At 49.3% G+C, this 22,237-nt stretch overlaps 2 protein-coding genes and 1 pseudogene across 3 annotated transcripts in view; 1 reads left to right on the top strand and 2 right to left on the bottom strand.

Moving 5' to 3' along the window:
* The window catches only part of LOC141998664 (C-type lectin domain family 2 member B-like), a 35,873-nt gene extending 25,857 nt beyond the window's left edge, over positions 1-10,016 (bottom strand). Inside the window, exons 1-2 of one of the 2 annotated variants that reach the window (XM_074971553.1) lie at positions 9,896-10,016; positions 9,482-9,627 (exon numbers count right to left, since the gene is read on the bottom strand). The gene's annotated coding sequence lies outside the window, so the exon portion shown is untranslated. The remainder of the gene's footprint in view (positions 1-9,481; positions 9,628-9,895) is intronic. The other variant, XM_074971554.1, reaches the window with a different exon arrangement.
* Positions 1,870-10,832, top strand: LOC141998668 (killer cell lectin-like receptor subfamily F member 1). Its single transcript, XM_074971558.1, has 6 exons — positions 1,870-1,954; positions 3,601-3,699; positions 4,685-4,783; positions 6,370-6,524; positions 6,840-6,952; positions 10,709-10,832. The coding sequence occupies exons 1-6, from the start codon at positions 1,870-1,872 to the stop codon at positions 10,830-10,832; spliced, it is 675 nt and encodes a 224-aa protein (XP_074827659.1).
* Positions 10,833-11,555: 723 nt separating this feature from the next.
* LOC141997989 (C-type lectin domain family 2 member A-like) lies at positions 11,556-19,959 on the bottom strand (annotated as a pseudogene).
* Between the last annotated feature and the right edge of the window lie 2,278 nt (positions 19,960-22,237).

Genomic DNA, 22,237 nt, shown 5'->3' on the forward strand with positions numbered 1-22,237 from the left:
CCAGGCAGGAAGCCGCTGTGGTGTTCTCTCCCACAGGTTGTTGTTTGCACAGGAAGGGTGGGCTGCACCCAAAGTTATCCAGCAGGAGAAGGCCGGCCAGTCAGCGCTGGCTCGAAGGTGAGCAGATGGAAAATGGCTTCCCACACATCAGCAAAGGCTGACCCGCAGGAAGCTGGCTTCATCGCAGGTGCTGTGTGATGTTCTCAGTGTGGTTGGCAGCCGGGGGGGGGGTAATGCAGATATGATCAAACTGATGAGGAGTGTGAAACACCTGCCGTGTGAGCAGAAGGTAAAAACCCTGGGGCTGTTCAGTTTGGGGGGAAAAAAGATGACCGAGGGGGGAGCTGATAGAGGTCTCTAGAATCATGACTGGTGTGGAGAAGGGACTGAGGAAGCGTTACTTACCCCTTCACGTAACACAAGAACCAGGGGTCACCTGGTGACGGGAATAGGCAGCAGGTTTCAAATAAACAAAAGGGATCAGAGTAGCTGCCATGTTAGTCTGTATTCACAAAAAGAAAAGGAGGACTTGTGGCACCTTAGAGACTAACCAGTTTATTTGAGCATGAGCTTTTGTGAGCTACAGCTCACTTCATCGGATGCATTCAGTGGAAAACAAACAAACAAAAGGGAGTATTTCTTCCCACCACGCACAGTCAACCTGTGCAACTCATTGCCAGGGGAGGTGGAGGGGGCTGGAAGTGTAACAGGGTTCAAAATGAATTAGATCAGTCTCTGGAGGATCGGTCCAGCCAGGAGTGACAGTAGCCACCACGACTTACCGCTGCACCCTGCACTGGGCCCAGCATCCTTACCGTGGATGGGAAGTGGAGAGCCCCAGCCCCCTCCACTCTGCCGGCTCCCAGCTGCGATGACGTTCCACTTCCTGCCACCGTCGGTGAGTGCCGGGGGCGGGAAGCGGCTGTGACCTGGGGGAGTGGAGTGGGCTGGGGCTGGGTTGCTCCTCTTCCCACCGCCGCTAGACAGTGCAGGGGGGGCTCGGCCCCTGCTCCCAGCTGGAAGCAGGTCCCGCACTAGCTCCCTGGGCTCCAGGGGGGCCCCCAAAGCTGGGGTCTGGGGCAGCTGCCCCTTTTTCTCCCCCCAATCGGCACTCTGCCTGTAGGGTCTGACAGTGCTGCTGACGGGGGAGCAAAACCGGAGTGCCGCACCGACCCACTCTCACTTCTGGGTCCATCAATGGCTATTAGCCAAGACAGTCAAGGATGCAACCCCACGGTCTGGCTGTCCCTAGCCTCTGACTGCCGGAAGCAGGGACAGGATGACAGGAGATGGCTCGCTCGATAAACTGCCCTGCTCTGTTCATTCCCTCTGAAGCATCTGACGTTGGCCGCTGCCAGAGATGGGATGCTGGGGTAGCGGGACCATGGGGCTGAGCCAGTTCGTAGGTTCTTATCAGCTAGTTCTTATCGACGTCTCCTCCCCACAAACTGCTCTGAACCCGATTCCCCACCTGGTACAAATCGCCCATAACTCTACTGGCGTCAATGGGGCCGATCTCAAGCTGGTGTCAATCGGCAGTCACTCAATTGGCGTCAATGGGCCCAGATCCCCAGCAGGGGTCAATGGGCTGTAGCTACGCTGCCTTATTCCCAAAGAACATCTGGCCCCCCAGGTCGGGAATACAACCATGTGACACCTGCACCCCCCTCCTCAGCATCTGGCTCCGCTGTCACGGCTGGGTCCCTCAGACACCAGCATCTCTGCGTGCTGTGGTTTCACACCTGATTCTTGGGGAGGAGCCAGTACTTCCTCTGTAGGCTTGTGGAGACCAGCCGGAATCCACAGGCGTCTCTTCTTCTTCTTCTCCGATCCTCTGTTCGAAACCGAACCCGACACCGGCATCAGAAGATGGAGAATGAAGACGATTACGTCGTCATGACCCTCCAGATGAAGAGGATAAACTCAACCCAGCCATCTCCGCACGGGAGCCAAGGTATTGCTCTATAAACCAACCTACGCTGGCCACTCAGGAATGGCGTCTGCTCTTTAGGTTTCAGTGAGGGCACGAGCAAAGCTGGTTGAAACTTCCCCAGCAAAAACAGGTTTTTCTTGGGGGAAAAAATGGCCTTTTTTGCCCCTCTTCAAACATGGAATTTTTTGCAAAAATATTTTGATTTTTTTTTTTCCAAACACCTGCAGTTTAAAAAAAGTGATCAGAAACGTGAAGACAAAAAATGTTTTTTGCCTGTTGGTGGTTCTGCAAAATCTTTCTTTCAGTCCTGATTTCGGTAGGTCAGCAGAGTCAGACGGAGAGCTTTGGTTCAAAACAGAAAAAATGCCATTTAAAAAAAAAAAGGGGGGGGGGGTAACATTCTCAACCACAGCTGTGTGATTTTATGACATTTTTAAAATCATCAATTTCCTTGTCTGGTAGCTCAGTCTCTGACCGGAAGTCAACATTATTACCAGCAAAGAGCAGTGCTAGAATAGGAATCTGTCCCACACCCTTTGTAGTGAAAACTGATGCGAAGAAAGATATTTAGCTTATCAGAAATGTCCTTATCCTCCTTAATTGCTCCCTTAAAAGCATGGTTTTCCAGCAGAGGAACTTATTCTTGCACAGAGGGTTCCTGCTTCTGCTCTAGTTAAAGAATCTTGTTGTTTTGACGTCGTGAGCTCTTTGCTTTTCAAACTCCAGTTTGGCCCTTTTTAGTTCCTTTTCATAGACGCTCGTGGAAAAACACATCCACGTTTTCTGACAGGGCTGCAGCATTTCTTCCACAGCTCCAGGAGGGAACAAAGGAGTGTTTTGCTGACAGAGAGCACTTTTGATGTGCAAAATTACTGTGGTGGCTGTTCAAAACAGTGCAACAGAGATCAGTAAAGGAAACTGGTCAGGGAGCGGGGTAAGCGTCAGAGCTCTCGGCATCCAGACTGGTTGCTGTAGATATGGGGTTCTTCTACCACCTTTGAATGCCTCTGGCACTGGTCCCTATCAGAGACAGGAAACTGTACAAGATGGACCCATGCTCTGGTCGAGTGTGACAACACCTACGCTCCTACCCGGGGAGACAAGGAGGGAATAAACAGTGGGCTGCTTAATTGTATTGTCTGCTGGTTCTGTTGACACTAATTGGGGGGGGGGGTGGGGGAGTTGTTAAGAACTGTTGGCTGCCCTGGCCTGAAATAACAGTATATCTCTCTGGCGTGCCATGGGGTACTGGATAGGGTAAAGGCCAGGGGACCTGGGTTAGGTCCCTGCTTGTGAGGTTGGGTAAGTCTCTGTGCCTCTGTTTCCCCTTTGTCTGTCTAGTCTAATTATACTAGGTGATCCTTTGGGCAAGGACTGTCTCTCCCTGTGTCTGTGCAGCGCCTGGCACAAAAGGGCCCTGATCTCAGCTAGGCCTTCTAGTGTACTGTATTACTTCTATTAATTGTGTACCCCAGCTCCTACCCCAAAGATCTTACACTGAGATGGTCGCACTAACCCTGCCAGTGAGCCCAACAAAACTAGATGTGGAAATTGCAGGGAATGCACTAGGATGTACCACAATCCGGTTGGTAGGTTTGGCAGGAAATCCCTCCATGGCTACTTTTATCCTTCACTGAAAAGGTTTCCCCACATTTGAATTTTTACAGGTTCTCCTCCCAGTCTCGACGGTTATAAAGTTGCTGTGGGGGTTTTAGGGGCTGTGTGTGTCCTTCTGGTGTCGGCTGTGATTGCTCAGAGTGTCTGGGGTAAGTATCTGGCACAGGCGCTGGCTTCCTCCAGGCCCTGGGGGTGTTTAACCCGCAGCTCTACCTTTCACACGTCCTCTGGGACCCCACCTGTCCTCCGCAGTCAGAGACAGGGTACTGGGCTGGATGGGTCATTGGTCTGACTCAATATGGCAGCTCTTATGTCTGTAACCCTGTTCCCTCGGTGCCTATTGTAAGTGTAGGAAGACGGTAAATGAGAGTGGCAATTTTCATTTGACTCTCCCACCAGCTATGGTTCATCTTCCCCAGTGGGGGCATGACTGGGGCCCGGTTTCCACTGTGTTCTCCAGACCAGCTCACCTCCATAGGTCTGACTCCATGCATCTGATGAAGTGGGTCTTAGCCCACGAAAGCTTATGCCCAAATACATTTGTTAGTCTCTAAGGTGCCACAAGACTCCTCGTTTTTGCTGAAACAGACTAACATGGCTACCCCTCTGAAACGGGTCTGATTCCCTGCCCTTCACCCCAGGGGGAAAACCAGTGCAAAATATTACTAAAGACACCAGATTGTGGCTTTTTTTGTTTTTGTTTTTTTTTTGACAAAGGCCTTCGCTAAATATTTTTTAAATTTCCTGGAGTTTAACGAAACATCTGAAAATATTTTCCCCATTCCTTCCCCTTTTTTTCCTTCCATCAGCCCTTTTTAATGGGAAAACGGAGGAGGGGGGAAAAGGAAGGGAAACAGAAGCGAAAAACTGGATTTTTTGGGGTATCTAATTGAAATTTTTTTTTTAAAAAAAAGCACAGAAAATACAGATAATATTGACTAGATCTGCTACCAGAGCAGATGGTGGCATTCTGCACTAGAGTAAATGACACCATAAGGGGCAAGATAATGGGGAACCGGGCCCAAATTCGCTCCCCTTCTCTCTTCCCTCTGGGCTATGGAACGTGACCTAGCTCCTTAGAGCTTCCTTACGTGCGGTGTCCTAACCTCCCTCTGCACGGATGCTGTTTGGAAGGTTTCCAGGACGGATGGGCAGAATGCGACATCCAGCAGGCCGCCTTCGTGTCTCGTCTCAAGCAGAGTCTGTGTGACCCAGCCTGGAGCAGCCCAGCAGGTAACCTCAGCTCAGATTCTCTCTCAACTGATTTCCAGGCTGGGCTCAGCATCTGGGAAACACCTGACCTGGGGAATCTTGGGAGCCGGGTGGGAGGTGGAATGACTATGGACATTCAACATCTGCTGGAAAAGCTCACTGCTCACATGCCAGAGTGGGACACAGCAGACCTGGGCAAATTACTACATCACTCTGGGCCTCAGTTTCCCCATCTGTACAATAGGGATAATGATCCTTCCTTTGGATGTTTTCTCTATTTAGATTGAGCTTTTGGGATGGAGGCTGTCTGTCACTAGGTCCATTAGAGTAGCACATGGAGGCCCAGACCGCCCCTGCCCCAACTGAGATCAGGGCCCCGTTGTGCCGAGCACTACACAGACACACAGCGAGAGACAGTCCCTGCCTCAGCTGAGATCAGGTCTCCCTTGTGCCAGGCGCTGCACAGACACACAGGAAGAGACAGTCCCTGCCCCAGCTGAGATCAGGTCCCCCTTGTGCCGGGCGCTGCACAGACACACAGGGAGAGACCGTCCCTGCCCCAGCTGAGATCAGGTCCCCCTTGTGCCGGGCGCTGCACAGACACACAGGGAGAGACCGTCCCCACCTCAGCTGAGATCAGGTCCCCCTTGTGCCAGGCGCTGCACAGACACACAGCGAGAGACAGTCCCTGCCCCAGCTGAGATCAGGCCCCGTTGTGCTGGGCGCTGCACAGACACACAGGGAGAGACAGTCTCTGCCCCAGCTGAGATCAGGTCCCCCCTGTGCCAGGCGCTGCACAGACACACAGGGAGAGACAGTCCCAGCCCGGCAGAGTTTGCAACCTAAACAAAAGGCTGGAGGGGAACCAGAGGGGAAGTGACTTGCCCAAGGTCACCCAGCAGCTCAGTGGCAGAACTGGGAAAGACCCCAGATCTCTTGAGTAGCAGTCCAGTTCCCCTAAGTAAAGGCAGTGTGGCCTTTAGGTGTTGCTGAAATGCAGGTAACAAAAATACCCTTCGGGGTGGGGACTGTCTTCTTGTGCCATGTTGGTTTAGTGCCCAGCACGGGCTACTGCAATGCAACAAACCAATGCAATAACAATCCTATATTCAGCAGAGACCGGCAACATACCCAGACCCCCCGTCCTCACCTGTGTTAATGGCAGCAGTGACCTCTAGTGCTCACGTGGGGGTAGCTCTCACTCTGCAGAGCACCCAGCACTGTAATTAGAGCCCCCCCAAATGCTCTGATGCTCAACGTCCAGGGTCACACTTCCTTTGCTGGGTCCGTGATGAACATTTATTACATCATACAGTGTTGGGGGTCCGGGCGGGAGTTTGAGTGAAATCCTTTGAGCTCTGAGTTATGAGAAAAGAGGGGAAAATAAATCCATCGCCCGCCACTATGAGAAAATTGGATGGACATTTTTGACTAGGATCGCTCTTGGGCCAGATCCTGAGCTGGAGTAAATTGATGTGCTCCATGCTGACCGACACCAGCTGGGAGTCTGGCTCCTAGCGCCCATTGTGGGCTAGGGCTTTTGAATGGCTTGAAATAAAAATATTGGCTTTCTGTGAGTTCACGGGCATCTCTGTTTCTTCTTCCAGGGGGCGCCGGGTGCGAACTCTGCCCTAAGGACTGGCGGGCACACAGGGGAAAGTGCTACTGGGATTCTAGAAGGAGTCAGATCTGGAGCGAGAGCCGGAAAGACTGTGAGTCGAGGAATTCACAGATGCTCGTGATCCAGGACCAAGAGGAGATGGTAAAGTGAAATGCACAAGGCCAGTTCTCCAGCTGGTGTGAATCAATGTAGTGCCACAAATTTTTGACTCCTTTACCACTCAGCAACTCTCAGGGAAACAGGTCTATTCTTCAGTACCACTGAAGCTCTCCAGTGAGAGGGTATCACCCAGTGTGCTGGCCCCATTGGGTCAGAATCTGTTTTCCTTGCATGTTTTGGGTCTCTGATACATCTCCTGGTGTGATGGGGCTTGCAGGGGGAGGGGGAAGTCTCTGTATATGCAGGGGGTGTAAGACCGTGTGAGAGTCACCCAGTCGCTTGCTTTATACTCCCCAGGATTTCATAAACACTATTGCAGAAGGCACAAACCACATCTGGATCGGCCTGAACATCACGTCCCATACCAGGAACTGGACCTGGGTGGACGGCTCCCCTTTAAATCAAACACTGTGAGTGTTGCCTGCAGATTCACTGTGGCTAAGATAACTTTTTCCTCTGCATTTGTAGATTTGTTAGGAAGGATCTGGGGCATCACGGTGGACCACAAGCTAAATATGAGTCAACAGTGTAATACTGTTGCAAAAAAAAAAAAAAAAAAAAGCGAACAGCCTTCTGGGATGTATTAGCAGGAGTGTTGTAAGCAAGACAAGAGAAGTAATTCTTCCGCTCTACTCTGCACTGATTAGCCCTCAGCTGGAGGACTGTGTCCAGTTCTGGGTGCCACATTTCAGGAAAGATGTGGACAAACTGGAGAAAGTCCAGAGAAGAGCATCATTAAAGGTCTAGAAAACATGACCTATGAGGAGGATTGAAAATATTGGGGTTGTTTAGTCTGCAGAAGAGAAGACAGAGAGGGGACACGATAACTGTTTTCAAGTACATAAAAGATTGTTACAAGGAGGAGAGAGAGGAATTCTTCTCCTTAACCTCTGAGGATAGGACAAGAAGCAACGGGCTTAAATTGCAGCAAGGGATGTTTAGGTTGGACATTAGGAAAAACTTCCTAACTGTCAGGGTGGTTGGACCCTGGAATAAATTGCTTAGGGAGGTTGTGGAAACTTTGTCACTGGAGGTTTTTAAGAGCAGGTTGGACAGGGATGGTCTAGATAATACTTAGTTCTGCCATAAGCGCAGGGGACTGGACTAGATGACCTCTTGAGGTCCCTTCCAGTCCTATGATTTGCTCATTCTGAAGCTTTGCACATTTGGGCTCAGATTCCACAGAGCTGAAGTGCAGGGCTGTGTGTTTTTGGACGGGAATCTCTCCTAGCATCCCAGCAGGGGCTCAGGTTTCACAGACAACTTGGACATTGCTGTGATTCAAATGTTCTTATTGCAACCATCTGCTCTGCGACTAGGCTATAAACCAGGGCCTTGTTTCTCCTTTGGCTCCTACTGATTCCAGGGCCTTGGATTAGACCATCTGGGTTCTAGTCCCAGGTCTGGGAGACAGCCCGGTCTGATAATAAAACAAGGAGAGAATTAAGAATCTCTGCACCCCATTGGGCATCAGTTTCCCCATCTTCATAGATTCCAAGGCTAGAAGGGACGAGTGTGATCATATAATCTGACCTGCTATATAAACACAGGCCAGAGAACTGCCCCCAAAATAAACCCCAGAGCAGATGTTTTAGAAAAACATCCACTCAATTTAAAAATGGTCAAAGATGGAGAATCCACCATGAACCTTGGGTTACTCTACCAGTGGTTAATTACCCTCACTGTTAAAAAAAAAAAAAAAAAAAAAAAAAAAAAGTCGGCCTTATTTCCAGTTTCAATTTGTCTAGCTTCAACTTCCAGCCATTGGGTTGTGCCAGACCTTTCTCTGCTACATTGAAGAGCCCGTTATTAAACATTTGTTCCCCATGTAGGTATTTAGAGACTGTGATCAAGTCACCTCTTCACCATCTCTGTGTTTAGCTAAAGAGAGAGCAGTTAGCCTTTGATTTTTATTTCAAGTGAGTTTTGTAATGTGGTGTCACACCACTCTGCGTTCGGACGTGGTCCCTACAGGTTCAAGCTTAACGGCGCGAAAGTCACCTCTGCCACTCCCTTCAGATTTAGAGTCTCTAGGAAGGAATAAAGACCAAGGGTAGTGACCACACAGACATTCACAAGTACAAAGTCTATTTGTTTTACAAATTTTATTAAGGGTATGAATACCCATGCACATAGAAATTCTCCACAGACATATGCACAAGTTACAAATATACTCACAATCTTAACAGCAGTGTTAGGGTCTCATGGGTCTCGCATGGCTTGCCCATCAACAGAGGGATGGTTCCTGCTGGAGTTTTCCCGTAGGGAGCTCAATTTTCCCACTCTGGGCATCCTCTTTATAATGTGATTCTGTCTACATCTACGGTCTGTGCCTGTCCATAAAAGTGTCAACCCTCTTTTTCCTTATTGGTCTGATGTCCTCTAGAAAGGTACAGTACCCCGATTCCTATAGGTCGTGTAGGTTCTCTTTATCCTCATGAGCATTAATACACAACCTGTGTCCTGTGATTAAGGCACACGTTGGAAACAGGTGCACCTTTACAGCATTCTTATGATTTAAAATTAATCTTCTGGCTAGATTTTTCACAATTCCACCACTTGGTACCTCTTTCCCTGTAATCTTAGGGCATCGGGTTATTCTTCGGTCGCTTGCTTATGTCGGCATTTCTCAGCTCCATCAGCGAAGCTTAAATCTTGCAGGCCTGAGCCTGCAGGCCTTGTGTTTCAGCCCCTCATTACTTAGATACCGAATACAAAATTAACCCTTCCAGCTCCTAATCATTCTTAAACTTCTATAATTCTACATCTTAACTCTATTGAGCATACAATGATTATATATGACGTAACTTGCTTGTTGATTATAACCATACAAGAAATGAGCAATAAACTAAATACCATTGGCTACAGAAGCTTTATAATGATTGACGCAAGGGGCTCAAACTTTCATTGAATTCAATGGGAGTTAGAAGCCGAAATACCTTTGTGCATCTGGGCGTCCGTGTTGTTAAATCGGCAGTGAGCGAGAGAGGAATCGGCCACAAGAAGAGAGCAGAGGTGGAATGATCCTGGCAAAGCTCCCAGTGACTTCAAGGGGGGCCAGGATCTCCCCGGAGACTTGTGGGGCCTGAGTAATGGGGAGTGGATATCAGAATAGGGGAAGACGAGACTGTTACCCGGGGTTCTTTCAACCCAAAGCTCTTAGTAACTTTTACTCTGTGCGAGGTGGTGTCAGGAAATAAATCAGGGGAGACACGGCCGTCCGACCGATCGATGGCTGGCACAAACCGGACAACACAAGGGAGCTTTCACTTAAAGCTAAACTTGACTTAGTCTCAAGCACTTACACACGTCCGCAAAAGGTTAGTAAAATACTCCCAACCCTCGATAATTACCAAAGCTGAGAGTGGCTCTCGAGTGGCCCAGCGGCAGGCTTCCGGTGGCCAAATATTCCATCCCCCGGTGGGGACTGCAAGATGTACCCAGAAGGAGAGTCCAAAAAGTGTCCAACTACCTCAAACTTTTCCCCCTTATTTATACATTAGTAATAGAATGACATGTCCCTTAAAGAAAACTTGTTCAGTAAGCAGTTTCAATAGTCAAGCAAGAGCTTCCTTCTGATTATCGATTAACCAGGTGTGGGTTTTTCCAGAGTTTGCAGCCTTGAGGCCCCACTAGACATTCCTGGGGCACATTCTGCTCTTTGAAAATGCATGAATCAGCCACCTCAACACAATTCTTATCAGGAAGGACGCTTGGTCAAGCTGCCCTTTCTGTGGCACCCCAAACTCCCCCCCCCACCACCTGCTCCTGCCTTGGTCAAACTGAGAATGCTGAATGGCCAATTTACAGCCTGCGGACTTGGCTGCTTTTAGCAATAAGCCATAGCAGTTTCAGGCATTTTACTGGTTTGCCAAAGTCTCCCCGTACAAGACACCCTAACTCAGTTCATGTCCTGGGAGGTTTTGCTGTGATGGCTGACAGCCCGGGGACTGAACTGGGGACCTCCAGAGCTAAAAGCAAGAGCTGCCACAGTCTGAGCTAAGGAGCCATCCCATGAGATCAGGAGAGGCACTCAGCCATGGGTTACGCTATCATCAGCATCTGGGCCTAGCCCAGCTGGGTTGGTATCAAGGCCAGCATCCCATCACTGCGAGAGGTGGGTCTCTCTGATCCATCTATCACTACCTTTCTCCTTCGCTCTGCAGGTTCCCGGTCTCGGGCCCTGTTGCCTCCGGCAGCTGTGGGGTGGTAAAGGGGAACTCGATCAACTCAGAAACCTGCAGCGCCGAATTCAAGTGGATTTGCCAGAAAGACGCTATCGTGGTGTGAGGCAAATGAGAACGTCAGCGCCCCAGCAGGGTGCTCCTGCCCCATGGTGACGAATTTCAAAGGGCTTTATATACAGACGCCTCCGTCTTCCTCTGAGCTGATGCGGAGCAACAGCTGGCAAAATAAGGGAATTTGAATCCTTGATCTAGTCCCTTTGTTCCCTTGCATTGCTGGGAGCAGACCACAAGGTGAGGGGCAGGGGGGGATCAATGTTAGCCCAGTAGCTATAGCTAGGCTTGGCAGCATTCAATGGTTGCAATTTTGACTGATAATATAGGTTTATTTTTAAGCATTTTTTTCTATTTAAATGTTCATAGTTGTGGGAATATGTGTGTGTATATACGGTGAAATCGACTTTTACCAATAAAAGCCCAACGTTTGCCAGCCTAGTTAAACCTGTACAAAATCTGGGTGGAGCAGGCCTTAGCCAGCTTGTAAGCAGTTTGCGGCGGGGACCGTCTCTTTACGGTATACGTGCAGCTCCCAGCGGGCCCTGAACTTGGCAGGGGGCTCTGAGCAATGGTTTAATTAAACTCCTAGACTTTTAGGCCAGAAGGGCCCATCATGACCATCCAGTCTGACCGGCTCACTGCGGGCCACAGAACCTCGCCCACCCACTCCCGTGGTAGAGCCCTGCGTTGAGCTGAGTATGGCACTTAAAGCAGCTATTCAATGTCTGCAATATAGGAAGCAGCAGTGACCGCTGAAGAGAGGGGATTTGCTTCACTCCAGTGAAGCTTGCAGGGCCCCATTTTGTTTCCTCTTTGCCAGTTCGTCCGGCTGGCTGCAGATCGATTGCATGTTGGTATGGCCCAATGAGCTGCTGGGGCGTTCGTTGAGATATACATATAGTCCGTCTCCTTCCACTTTGAACCTACAATGGAGGGAGAGTCACTCATCAGCTGCATCACGCAGGAAGCATCCAAACACGGGACGCTCTGTGTAATTGCTGCACTCGCAGATCCGGTCTACGAGGGCAGGGCCCATCTTTGTTCTAGGTTTGTACAGCGCCTAGCGCAATGGGGTCCTGCTCCATGAATGAGGCTCCCACAATACAATTAATCGGTAAAAACCAACCAAGTTACAGTTCTCTCATCAGAGCTGGTTATAACTGACCTGGTTAAATGGTGTTCACAGACCATGTGTCACTGCATTTGCATGGACACTCCCACAGCGCAGCCTGACCTGTAACGGTGCATTCTGGGAAAATCTAAGCCGCTGTGCTGGAGAGAATGGCCTTCTGGGTAAGGCATGAGGCTGGACTCAGGGAACCTCTGTTCAAAGATCTCAGCCTTAAGCATTGCTAGAGCACCTGATCCACACTTAACAGATTTTCCCATGGGAGACGGTCACAGAAGCCTTTTCTACACTAGGGATATTTATCAGCGCAAGAACCATTCAGACCCATAAAGGGGGTAAATTAACAGATTTTCGGGTACTTTAGCAATTTCATAAAATAAAAGAAAACCTCACTTTGGGTCAAACAATGTTTCGTTTTGACAAAAATTGAAATGTTTCATGTGGCTGGCAGCTAGTTTTAAAAAGTTTTGAATTTGAAAAAAAATAAAATTAAAGGACATTTTGCAAGGAAAATTTGTTTGAAACCAAAACATTTTGATTTTTTTTTTTTAGGTTTTTTTTTTTTTCCCCTTCAGTGAGCAATCTAGTGAACGTGACAGGAAATCGCCAAACATTGCTGTGTTCCTAAATGGTTTGAGCCCAAAAGTTTCACCCAGCTCGATCTGTAAAGGGCTTCAGGCCCATTCTATGTGGCCCTGCCCCTTGCATGGTCATTTTCACCACTGGAAAGTGGCTGAATCAGCATGGAAGCATTTTACAACCGGTTTGCACTGGTGTGAAATCACTGCACAGAGTGCAGGGGGAAATGGGACTTGCCCAGTGCAGGTTTTTATCCCTCGCTAGGGGCGGGACCCAGCGAAAGGTTTATAAGTCTGCTCCTGCCTTTTAACAGACTTCTTTAGCTCGAGCTATAGAGACTCGTGTTTTACAGCCAGAGATCCGCAGCTCAATCCCAGCCAGGGTGTTGTTACACGGGGCCATATCTTCCCACAAAAGGTGCCACAATTGATTTACAAGTGTCCAGAGAATGAGATTGCTAAATGTGTACCCCACGGGCTGTGCTCAGAGAAGGGATCTGACCCTCTGCACAAAATGAAGGAGACGCCCCTGGAGTAAAGGATGGTTGTAGCACTTGTAATACCTGAAAGATTGTCAGCTCTACCAGACGAGAGCCCTGACTTCTGACTCAACCGTGAGCGGGCTGTTAGCCTAAAGCTCTCACAGGCGGTTGTTGAATTCTGTACCATCCGCCCATTTCCAGGGCTGGGCCGGGTCCCTCCTCCAGAGGCCGATCCAGCATGCAGGGGAGCCTTTATGTTGCTGCAGGAAATCCTTTAAAAACAACAAAGGGAGAAATGTCCGTGATGACTCTCACAGCACACTGGGGACAGCAAACTCGTCATTCACTGGAGGAGAAAAGGAAAGTCCTCCTGGGATCTGATTGTCAGTTACGCTCAGGCCACACTGGGCAGCACGAGGGTCCCTTAAAGCAGGTACGGGCAGCCCCTTGAGAATCTCCCTGCAAGGTGGAGCTGGAGTAGAGGCTCTGCACCCAGCCCCAAGATGCTAATGGGGAATCAGGCCTCCGGGCCTTGCCTACAAAGCCCTTAAAGGGATGGGACCCTGGAGGCTGCTCCACTCTCCAAGACAGCTGGACAGACACAGACTGGGACCAGTGCCCTGACCTCAGCTGTAGAATCCCTTGCTGGGAGAGATCAGAACTGACCCAAATCTGGACTGTGGGCAGATCAATGTGTCAGGCACGCTTAAGGAGCTGATTCATAATAACCCTGAACATAAAATATGTGAATCTATTATTTGTGTATGGCGGTAGCCCCAGCTAATATTGGGGTCCCACTGGGTGTGGCACAGACACACAGTGACAGTCTCTGCCCCAGCTGAGATCAGGGCCCCATTGTGCCGGGCGCTGCACGGACACACAGCGAGAGACAGTCCCTGCCCCAGCCGAGATCACAGCCCCATTGTGCCGGGCGCTGCACAGACACCCAGGGAGAAATAGTCCTACCCCAAAGAGCTCACAGCCTAAGTAGACAAAGGGAGAACTGTTATGTGATCCAGGAAATCATCTAACCCTCAGCTTTCATTGTCTGAGCTCCCAGCACCGGTTCCCCAGAGCAGGACAGAGCAGGTTCCCCATCATTGTCTGCTCTGCCACATCTGCCTAACTGCATCCCACAAAGAAGCCGGATCTCTGCCTTACCAGGTCTTGCTGGGTGTCAATCACAGCCAGGGAGGCATTGAGTGAAGAGCAGGTGCTCTGGCCTTCGTTCCAGGTCCCGTGAGCCTTTGAGAAGAGGTAGCATTTCCCTCGGTAGCCAATCCAGTCATCTGGGCACGCGGCAGCAGGAAGGTCCAGAGGAGAGGAATGGTGCTTGGAGGCTACTACTGAAAGCAAGTAGCAGAGTGGTTAGGCATTCTCCCCTTCCCACTGTCTGTTTTAATTGCCCCCCCCACACACACACACACATACAGACATGTATTTCTAGGACTAATCCTAGCTCTTATCCAGCACTTCATCTGTAGATCTCAAGGCTCCTTATAAAGAAATTCAGTGCCATTATTCCCATTTTACAGGTGGGAAAACTGAGTCACATGGAGGGGAAGTGACTGGCCCAAGGTCACCCAGCAGACTGTCAGAGCTGAGAACAGACCCCACTTCTTCTGAGTCCAAGCCCATCTTGTAAACTGCACTTGTTGCTCTTTGTTACAGGCAGGAAAGTTGGCATTTGAAATGAAAGTGATCGATACTGCAGATAAAACTGATCCCAAAGCAGATTCTATTACCCATGTTTATATAGGAAATCAGGGCCTGGGGTACTGCCCCAGCAGCAGGGCATCAGCACCTGTAGTTCATAGAATCAACCACTCTGTGTCACTCAAGATACAAGAAAGAAGCTTCGGGAACCGCGGGTCTAACCGATGGCGTCAGGACTGGATTCTGATCTCAGTGACTTGGAGGGAAAACCGGAGTCCGTGGATCCAGGTGTGGATTCTGATCTCAGTGACGCTGATGTAAATGTAGAGTGATCCCACCAAAGTCAATGATGCCTGGGACAGATTCTGATCTGTTATCCGGGTGTAAATCCAGAGTCACTCTGCAGAACCGCATGGAGTTATTCTGGATTGTAGCTCACAGCAGACTCTGTTGGAAGATCACAACCACACCATTCTCCACCCCAAACAAAGGGGATTCACAGGGCCTGGTCACAGCCCAACCATTTATCACATCACCCCTGCAGGCTAATGCCTGTGAGGTTAAGCATGGATTTGTCTACTAGCCCCTCTTGACTGCACTCTCGGGCCGAGAAGAGGTACAAGAGGCCTGGAGAGGTAAAGCAGCAGGAATTTCATTGCCTTGTGACTTGTGCATGAGACGGATGGGAGATAGTCCCATGTTCCCTTTATACCCTGATGTGGAATGGCCAGATCACAGGTGTCTGAGCCTGGGCAGTTATATTGAGCAAAGCTGTGTAATGTACCAACTAGCTGAGAACTGTGAAAACTCGACTCACCTCGACGTTTCCTTCATCTGCTAGGAAAGCAGTAAAAGGAGAACAAAATGAACCCAAATTTAACCCTTTCAGTCCAGCAAAGCAGCCATGGTATAATCCCCGACAGCAGCAGGGAGGGAGCTAAAGGGCCGGGGAAGTGGTTTTCTGATCAGAGTTGGGGCTATGAGAGCGTCAGAATGACCTGAGATGGGCTGATATTTCCAGTCAAGCTGGAAATAAAATGCAGCTTTTTAAAAGTCAGGGAGAGTGACCATCAGACTAACTCCCTATGGGACGGGGGCAGATTCTCCATCATTTGCCTGGAGATTGGATTGGTCTCTCTTAAAGGTTTGGTTTCAGATCCTCAGCTGATGCAAGTTAGCAATGTAAACAGAGCTATGTTGATTTACACCAGCATGCTCTAGTTAAATTGGTCAGCAATTCCCCCCTGTGGAAATTCATTGATATTTTTGGTGAAAATTGGAATAGTGAGAAACTCAGCAAAAAGAAAAATATGCCACCACAGTGCCTCATGGGAGTTGTAGTCCAGGTGCCTCATGCTCCCATTCTCCTCTATAGGCCAGGCTCCCTGGTTGGACTACATTTCCCATGATCTCATCGTGGTTTTTTTCCCCTTTTGGAGAAGGGTGGAAGTGCATCATAGGAGTCCCTGGCAATGGTCTATCATGGGAGATGTAGTCTGGCCCACAGAGAAGAATGGGATCATGAGAGTCATAGCTCAGTTGTCTCATGCCCAGGGTTTAAATTCTCGTACTGTATTTCCTGAGGCTCGGGGCTTCTGGCCCACAGAGGGCACCGGGGCTTGAGCCTTTGAAAATATTTATCAGAGCTCCACTCTGGACAGCTCAGGCTGAATTTAAGCCCTGCTCATGCCTTTATTTATGACCCGTTTCTTTAACTTTTCAGCCTGGAGGTAGTGTTGTAATAGGTTTTTGCATTGCTTAATGGAGCATGTTCTATAGACAAAGGGCCAGCCCCTCAGTCAAGCAGCCGAGTGCCACTGAATAATAATAATATCTCGCTCTTCTAAATACTTTTCATTCACACAGCTCAAAGCACTTTACAAAGGGAGATCAGGATCCCCATTTTACAAATGGGAAAACTGCGGTACACAGGCATGAAGTGACTTGCTCAAGGTCACCAGCTGGCTAGTGGCAGAGCCAAGAATAAAACCCAAGTCTCCCGTGTCCCAGTCCAGTGCCCTATTTACTAGGCCACACTGCCTCCCAGCGTCAAGGAAGCTACCCCGATTAGTGCCAACTGAGAACCTGGCATGTGCCAGTGACATGCATTCTGCTATGGGAGTGACTGGGGGAGTTTGATGTAGGGAGAGCCCTGCAGAAAAGCAGGGCGATAGTCACTCCGAGGTGTTGGGAGCCCCAGAAATAATCAGAGAGAAGCTGAGCCAGTGCCTGTAATCAGACCGGAGATCATGAGTGGGACAGAGCTGCAGGGGAACCGGAACAAAGAGCCAGGGGTGGAGAACTCACCTGCCAAAGCTACAACTAGGGAAATGATGATGCTCATAACTGCCATGAATCCGATGGCGAATCGAAACCAGTTCTTGGCCCCGGCCAGAGGCTGAGCTGAAAAATTAAAGCAGCTGTTTACATTCCCTGTGCCATTCGGGAAGAGACGATGAGGGATCAAACTTTGGATCATCACAGATATTAAGAGCTGGGCTACAGAACAGAGGCAGGAGCTAGCGAGGATGACGGGGTCAGAATGGCAGGCCAGGAAGGTGACCGGAGCAGTAGAATTTGGAAAGGATGGCTTATGCTGTTTGCTAATTTCAGGCCAAAGTTTTCAAACCTGAATGCTTAAGCCAGACTCCAGTATCCACAGTTAGGCATCTAAACAAGAAGCTGATTTCCAGCAGTCTGTGCTCCCATTGAGGCCAAGGAGGGTATCAGCACCTTTGAGCATAGAAATAGCCATCCTGGATCAGACGCAGGGTCCGGCTAGCCCAGTCACTTCAGTCTGGATCCACAAAGTGACGTAGCTGCCTTAATCTGGGATTAGGCACCTAAATCCAAGGTTTAGGTACCGCTGTGATGCACAAAACCCCTGCAGATGCCTAAACTAATTCAGGACCTAGGGTAAGTGTCTGTGTTTCTGCCTATGGGAATGGGCACTGTCAGTCTAGGCACCCAGACACCTAACTCCTGCCTAAACTCCAGAGTGATTCAAAACCAGAGGAACGACCAGCACCCCTCCGCCTAACTTGCCTGATCCAGTATGTGTGCTCAGAGGCCACCTAGCGGAAGAAGACCTCTCTTTAGCCGAGTGGTTAAGATACTCACCTAGTATATAGGGGACCCTGGTACACGTTCCCCCACAAAGGGATTTGAACAGGGCTCAGCTACCTCTCCAGTCGGTTCCCAACCCATTGAGCGATGGGATATTCTGACGCACGTCTCGCTTGGTGACATTGTTCATCTTTAAATAATTGAACCCTTAAATGGGTCAGAGACCATGTGAGAGGGACTCCTTAGCCCCGTGGTTAGACCCTCACCTGATAGGCAGCAGATCCCTGTTCAAATCAGCCAGAGGAGGATTTGAAGGGGAGTCTCCCACATCCCAGGTGAGTACCAAAAACGACTTGTGCACCCCAGCCACCTGGCGCCAGGAGAGGGGCCCCCAGCTGTGGATCGCTAGCAGGGAGAGGCACCTCCTGACAACCTGGCCTAGATGTTGAACTCCGTGAGGGGGCGGGACTGGGGACACGCCCCTGCTCAGCATCTTCCATGGGCTAGCTTAGGTGTCTCCCTGTCTAGCGGGCTGCCTTTTGTGGGTCCCATTCTGAGGTGCCCCTCTCCCCCCATGCATTGTACAGGAAGCCGAGGCTCCAAACCCAGGCTTGGCGGATCCCAGTGATTTTTCTAGGCACCTAAAAGTGGGGCGATACGACGCTCCGCTTTGCAACGCCTAAGTCCCTAGGTGGATCTGGCCCCTTGTCTCCCTTGGCCTCAGTTCCCCACGTGTAACTTCCCTAACCTCACAGCGGGGTTGTGAGGATCAATACAGTGACAATTGTAAGGAGCCGTGGTACTACATTAGCAGGAGGCCACATACAATACGTAAGCTGCCTAGATAGATCACTCAGCGAGAAAGCATCTGTGAGATACCTGAACCCTATGGCAATGCAACTGTGTAAAAGGAACTAGAAAATTAGATAGACCACGCTGAAAAGAGACACAAGGCTGAAGAGACAGAGGAAAACTGGCACATATATAGGACTGACAAGCTTCACGGGTAGTTTGGCTCAGTGGGTAGATGACAGACATACCAGATTTCTGGTTTTCATCCTGGCTGACCCTGTGGCTACTGAAATTGTGAGAATTTCCTATTTGCAAGTTTTTGAGGGCTTGTCTTTTTTTCTGTGACATGAGTCATGCATATTTCATTGTCTCTTGGCCTTTCGACAAGAACCGGGGAAGGGAAATGTGTGAAGGGAAGAGGTAGTTTTTCTTAGAAAGTGAGAGCGTGACACTTTGACTCCAGGGGAGCGATGCCCGATTCACACCAGTTGGGGATCTGACTGCATTGACCCCCAAGGAGCTTTAAGTTATGCTGGAAGTAGCAGTCCCTATGGCCACTTCACTGGCCTAGGGTCTCTGGAGTATACTGTGCTCCAGCCCGACCCCCTCCTGCCTCTGGCAGCCTCCCCTCCCTTGTTGGGCAGACGACTAGGAGCAGCTCCACAAGCTAAACTCCCAGCTGCCCACTTTGGGTAGGTTTGCACCATCTAGCAGCTAAAAGGGGGGGTCCAGGATCTGGCCCAATAAGCGCAGGTTTTGCTCCACCCTCACTTTTGTGCGGATTTTAAAATGAAGTTGATGCGGCAGGATGGAAGGGGCTGAAATGACTCCCCCGACCTGTGTCTGTAGCAGGGGTTGAGCCCCGTGACCTACAACACTGAGAACATTGGCCTCTGCCACTTGAGCTAAAGAAGTAACTCCAATGGATGGCAGCAGTAGTAGGTTATTATCCTCTAGTAGACCAGCTTCTGGGATGGGGGATGTGACACCCATTCCCAACAGCAGGGTTTTAATCCAGGACCTTTAGCTCTAAAAGCGGCTGTTTCGACTACTTGAGTTAAAGAATTAAACCCACAAGACAGCAGCAACTGTAGGCTGTTATCCTCCAGTGATGGGGTAAAGAATGTAACATTCACTCTACCAGCACGGATCACTAGCAGGGTTTAAACCAGGGACCCTACTACACTAGAAAGCCTGGAATGCTCTTAATTGAACTAATGGAAAAAACTTAATTAGCTTACAGAAGTTGTAAGTTGTTATCCTCTAGTGCTACTAAGGGAGAACGAGAACCAGTGGGTTACAGTGTCACCAAACTATGCTGAGATGGCTCCCTAGGAAACTGCTTAAGCACAAGGGCAAACAGAAGACAAATATACCTCAAGGCTGCTCTGTCAGCACCTGATTGGAAACATTGTGTAGCATATCTCCCACCTGCTCTTCATTGTGCCTGGGCTTCCTGAAGCTGTTCCCCATTCTGTCCATGTCAGAGCACCCTTGAGTGAAAGAAAACTAGAGCATAAAGAAGTTTTCCATTAATTAAATGAAGAGTGCAGAATAAGAGCCAGACAGTCACCAAAATCAGAGCATAACCCACAAATACACTGGGGACTCTTTGTCCCCTTCTTGTGGCTATTTCATGATGGCTCTGTTATTGTAACCACCACATAATAGGAAATAAACCCCACCCCTTCTTTGGATGTGGCAGTCAGACTTGAATTTGGGGGCCCCGATCCCTGACCACGTGCTGCTGAACTATAAATTAATAGGGATCTGGCTCCCGGAGAAAGACCCTAGCAGGCAGCAGTGTATTTCAGAGCTCACTACACCCACTTAAACACACCATGGATGGCTGTGTAATTGTGCCACTCAGTCAAATGCGGCTGAGCCTCCTACGGCTGGAGCAGCCCGGGCAGCAGATTCCTATGTCTGTAAACTTCCAAGCTCCTGTGAGGCGAACCATGGATAATTGTGGTGCGTGTTACATCACAGCTGTAAACTATCTCTCCCAGCTCAGTCACTGCCAACAGCTTCTCTGTGACTCAGCTACGCTTTTCAACACTCAGCGCTTGGCTACATGGGGAAATTGACCAGAATAACCATTTCAGAATACGCTATTTCAGACCAGCTCCGCGGGCAGATGGTACTGTGGAATAAAAAAAGGAATTTATTCCAGAAGAATTACTCTACTTGGGATTTTGCACTAATTATTCCAGAATAAGGTGATTTTTGTTCCAGAAGAGAGTGTCCACATGCTGTCCAGACTAGCTACTGCTGTCAATTTCCCTGTGTAGACGAGCCCTTATAAAACTTCCATGGACTTCAGTGGGGCAGGATCAATTCAACCCTATAATCTGTTTGACAGTGCGCAGCACAAAGGGCACCCTGCACCCTCATTTGGGCCTTTGGGTGCTACAGCCATAGAAATAAATAATAATAATAATAATTAATAATATTTAATAATAAAAATGAATACATCTCTAACAACATAACACCCATTTCTTATCTAGTGCTTTTCATTAATAGATCCCAAGTGCTTAACAAGTACTGACCCTCCCAAAATCCCTGTGAGATATGGAAATGTTGTTACCCGTCTTGTACAGATGGGGAAACTGAGCCACGGAGAGGCTAAGTGACTTGCCCAAGGTCACTCAAGAAGTCTGTGGTGGAGCAGAGGATTGAAGCTGGGTGTCCCAAGGCCTAGCTAGTGCCCTAACCACTAGGTGATCCTTCCTCTAAATAAGAAAAAGATGCCAAGGAACTGAGGTGCTGGAGCTCTGCAGGCCACTTCTTCACTCAGGAATCATTTCGCTGCATTCTAATTCTTGAATCCAAAGTGTCAGTGTAAAGGGCTCTTGGCTAAGAGGGAAAGACAAGTGCCAGAATCCTGCTACTGGGGTCTTCACTCAGGATGAAATTTAAGCTGGGCAAGGGCTAGGCAACACTTAAATCCCACTTCAAGGCCTTATGTGGGATTTGAGGGATGTCTGGTTATTACACATTGCGAATGACTCACCCTCCAGAGATCTGCAACTCTTTGGACTTCCAGCCATGCCCTCGGTGGCTTGAAATGTTATGAGGCATTAGTGCTATGTGACTTCCAAATGACCTGACCTCAAAGTATATTCCTGCCTCACCTTCACTGACAAAATCGCCCTCAATCTCCTGGCCACATGCACGTTAAACCCCTTCCCTTATGTTCCAACTATCGGGGGTGCGGCCCTGCTGACACCTCCACCATCAGGGACATGGTGTAGGGGAGCCCTGCCAGACAGCAAACTGATTGGAGAAAATTCACCCTGCAGACATTGCCGCCCACCCCACTCCCGAAAGAGACTGAGCTGCTGACTCTGTGCATCTGACTCATTCAGTTAGGAACCATTTAGTTGCATTTTAATTATGGAATCAAAAATGTATGTGGGTGTAACAACTTCTGGGAAAAGGCGGAAAGAAAGAGAAGCCCCAGGACTCCTGCTAGAGAGGGCAGCACTGTACAGAGCATGAAGAGAGATTCACTCAGGGGCTCTCTGTCCAGGGGTGGCTCTCACCCTGAAGGAGAAGTCATTGCAAGGAGATGGATTGAGAATGCAGTTCATAAGCAGGCTCAGAGGATGTGAAAGCAAGGCAATAGATTGACAGTTCAATGGATTCCAACACCCGAGTGAGATCGCTGATGATCTGGCCAGAACTGGACAACTGGAAACTCCGGGTGGGAATGACAACGGGTGAGGATATGAGAAAACAGGAAGATGTT

The sequence above is a fragment of the Natator depressus genome, chromosome 14 (assembly GCF_965152275.1).
Source record: "Natator depressus isolate rNatDep1 chromosome 14, rNatDep2.hap1, whole genome shotgun sequence".
In the NCBI taxonomy this organism is placed as follows: domain Eukaryota; kingdom Metazoa; phylum Chordata; order Testudines; family Cheloniidae; genus Natator; species Natator depressus.